This window comes from Vigna unguiculata, chromosome 1 (genome assembly GCF_037176805.1).
Source record: "Vigna unguiculata cultivar grain cowpea cultivar isolate G323 ecotype 2 chromosome 1, ASM3717680v1, whole genome shotgun sequence".
NCBI lineage: Eukaryota > Viridiplantae > Streptophyta > Magnoliopsida > Fabales > Fabaceae > Vigna > Vigna unguiculata.
In genome coordinates this window covers 41,521,234-41,524,848 of record NC_140792.1, presented here as the reverse complement: position 1 = coordinate 41,524,848, position 3,615 = coordinate 41,521,234, and the positions used below count along the sequence as shown (strand labels likewise).

General features: G+C 28.8%; 1 protein-coding gene across 1 annotated transcript; it reads left to right on the top strand.

The window, feature by feature from the left end:
- Nucleotides 1–2,365: 2,365 nt before the first annotated feature.
- On the top strand, nt 2,366–3,064 carry LOC114164698 (auxin-induced protein X15-like). The gene has a single exon (XM_028049447.2). It carries the CDS (start codon nt 2,476–2,478, stop codon nt 2,842–2,844), a length of 369 nt encoding a protein of 122 aa, XP_027905248.1. The 5' UTR covers nt 2,366–2,475; the 3' UTR covers nt 2,845–3,064.
- The last annotated feature ends 551 nt before the right edge of the window (nt 3,065–3,615 follow it).

Genomic DNA, 3,615 nt, shown 5'->3' with positions numbered 1-3,615 from the left:
ACGTAATAAAATTATTTAATGATTTTTATATTATTTAATATTATATTGTGTTAATCATTTTTATTAATATTTATAATTTTTATAATTTTTAATAAAACTTTATTTAACTACATTACAATTACAACTATGTTAAAATTATTTTATTATTTATTTATTTTAACTTTTATTTTTAGCATCAATTAAATTATCAATTATAGTTGTATAATATTTGTGGATGTTTTTGTTTTTTAAAATAAAATAAAATTACATCAATAATTATTGTGGTCAAAACTTATTTAATGTCACACTTAATTATAAATTTTATTATTATTAATTACCTCTTAACTAGTATCCTAACGAAAAACCTCCAACTTAATTTCAATCAAATTCATTGGAAGTAAGGGACTGTTCCAATTAGTTCTACTCAATTCCTTCATCATTCGTGTGAGAGATAGAAAAAGGCAAAGAAATGACAAAGAAAGATAGTATAATAGATTAGAAAAATTGTGTTATCCAGATTAATGGGAACAAGAAGAAATGATAATTTTCTATCTACTTAATGGAAAGAGTGAGTAAAAGGAAAAAAATAATTTATGTGAATATTTTTATACTAATAAAAAAAATAGTTTTCATTGTTATTTAATGATCAATAAATTATTTAATGTTTGTAATAAATATTATAAAATTTATTTAGCTTCTTGACATTTACATTATAACTCAGTATTATGTTAATCTATTGGATTAAAAAATTTTGACATTTAAACCATCCTCTTAATTTCATTAATTTTAATTAAACTTGGTTAAAACTTAAGGTAATTGAACACATATTTAACATTTACTAATTGTAATTATTAAAGATAAAATTAAGGTTAATATATGTTGAGTCTTTCCAGGATTACTGGAGAGATATAACACAAATGAAACATGAGTCAAACCCACATATAACATTTTGACATCACTTTTAACCAAAAACCTTAAAACAACATTCTTATATGGTACTGAATTTTTTCATTTCTACTCAATATGCGACTTAGACTCACACTTAAACTCATAATACTATGCAATAAAAACTTTTTATCCTATTTTTTGTTTTATAAATTTAAAACTCTTAATTTTTCTTTGTGTATTAACAACAATTATTTCTTATTTTAATAAACACAACTGATAATTATCAAAGATTAAACACATATTCAATTACATTAACTATTAATGGAGTTTAAGATGTTAATATTTTCTAATTATATTAAAAATGAAATACGTCAATATTTGTTATACTCAATTGATTATTCATCTCTTAAAAAAATAAATTTTTACAATGATAAAAAAATAAAAAAGGAAAATAGTAGATAGCAATTCGTTCTATAAATCTATATTACCATTGGTGTAATCGATTTTAACTATTCCATCATGTTGTCCAAATTCCACTCTATATCCATTCAACGTGCTTTATTCAACCAAAAACAAATAAATGAAGAAATATTCCTTTCCAAATATTATAACATGCTAAGTAAATGTTAAGGATTGAGTTTGAATTGAACAGTCTCATTCTAAATGATTGGTACAATTAAGAAAATGGACGCATTTAAGACAACAGTAGCAATTATTTTAAGTATATATATATATATATATATATATATATATATATATATATATATATATATATATATATATATATATATATATATAACTGTACCAATGGTTTACTATATAATTAATAAGTTTTTTTAAAGTTGACATGCTCAGAACACAATGGAGAAGTGCTCGTAATTTATTTCTAATATTACTGACAGAATTATGGGCAGAGAGAGGGAAAAAAGAAAAGAAAGGAAAGGGTGTTATTGATGTATGAACACACAGGTTGAAAAATCTCATCGCGCCGACATCTAGAGGACGTACGAAGAACACCGTCATGAAAACCTTGATTTGTTGTGTGGCCACGATGTTTCTGTAGCAAACGTAATCCATGACTTTTGAACTTGACATTACTTTAATTCCACCCGACCAACACCAAATTTGCCTTCACACTTTCGTTGAGTACGTTTGTTAGTAGTTACATATTAAAAAAAAATTATATAATATGATAGTCATAAAGACAGCAAATTAGTCCGAAAAGGATAAAGTACTTTGGTTCTCAATTATGGTACAGCACATTAGGCCTAAACAAATTTGGGGCTAAGAAGAAAAGCCCCGCGTATAAAATTAGAGAACAAACCGACGCGTCAAACTTGCATTAAATGGTACGTACCTAGCTGCAGCACGCGGAAAATTAGACATGGCTCCACATGCAACCAGAGAAACTTCCTGTGTCTTTCATATGCTCTAATATTCCGATTACATTATTTATGCTTTATAAAATCCACACACACACACATATATATATGCTACGGACACTGGCACTGAAAGATCCAAAAGCTGGTTTGTTTCAACACTAACTGAATCTAGCAGCTAGCACACAGTACTATCGTCGTTGTCAATAAGCAAGAACATTGTAGAGTGATGGAGGTTGGAAAGAAGAAGATGCTCAAGTCTTTGATCTCAAAGGTCATAAAGGGTCTTCCGTTATTCTTGGCACCCAATGGAGCGCGTACGAGAAGGGTTTGCTATGTGAGTGACATTGACGAGGAAAACGAAAACGCGACATGGGTGCCGGAAGATGTTAAGGAAGGACATTTTGCTGTTATTGCAATGCATGGTGAAGAGACCAAAAGGTTCGTTGTTGAGTTGGATTATTTAACTGATCCTGCTTTCTTGAAGCTTCTGGAGCAAGCTCGTGAAGAGTATGGGTTTCGACAGAAGGGTGCACTTGCAGTTCCTTGCAGCCCTGAAGAACTTCAGAAGATTATAGAGAATAAACGACTCAATTAACAAACACTCTGTCAATATGTGTTGAGCTGTTACACAGATCTATTCACACATTTGGCAAAGGTTTGACATCTAATTATAAAATGGATGGCTTTACCTTTTGCCATTGCGAATACTCTTTTTTTCTTTTTTTCAATGTAGCTTGAACATATGACATTGTTTGTGTGATGATTTTATTCCACAAATATTACAGAAAGGAAAATATATACGATATAGTTGGTCATGTTTTAGTTTTGATCAGATATACTCGAATTTGTTGCATATATTATGGAAAATGAGTTATAACATGAGAATGCTGAAGCTCATTCAATGCATAGTGCATTATTCATGTTACAGTGATGAAGTAGCTGTCTGGTATACATATATGGCTCTCATCACTCTTACATGGTAAATCAGAAACATAATATCCAGAATGCAAGTGCAGGTATATTTTACATATATAGGATAATGCTACTCATTAAATTTATTTCTTAATTACCAGATAAAAAAAAAATCATATTTCATTAACATTGTGATGACGTAATTACAAAGTTTTACGTAACCCAGACATGTGCGCATCTCCCGAAATATTATTATTATAGGAGAAGGAAAATGAGTGGTGGATGGTTTGACGTAGACAGTTACGAAAAAAGATGGTGATTATTATTATAATCAGTGAGTGTGTATTAATTAGAAATTTGAAATAGGTTCTGTAAATAGGCATAGGAAAAATATAAGTGAAAGGGGAAAAAGAAAATTGAGTGGCACATGACGAATGGTTTCCTTTTACGCGTG

Excerpts from the sequence above, each read along its gene's own strand:
- LOC114164698 (XM_028049447.2), top strand. The coding sequence starts at position 2,476 with ATGGAGGTTGGAAAGAAGAAGATGCTCAAGTCTTTGATCTCAAAGGTC.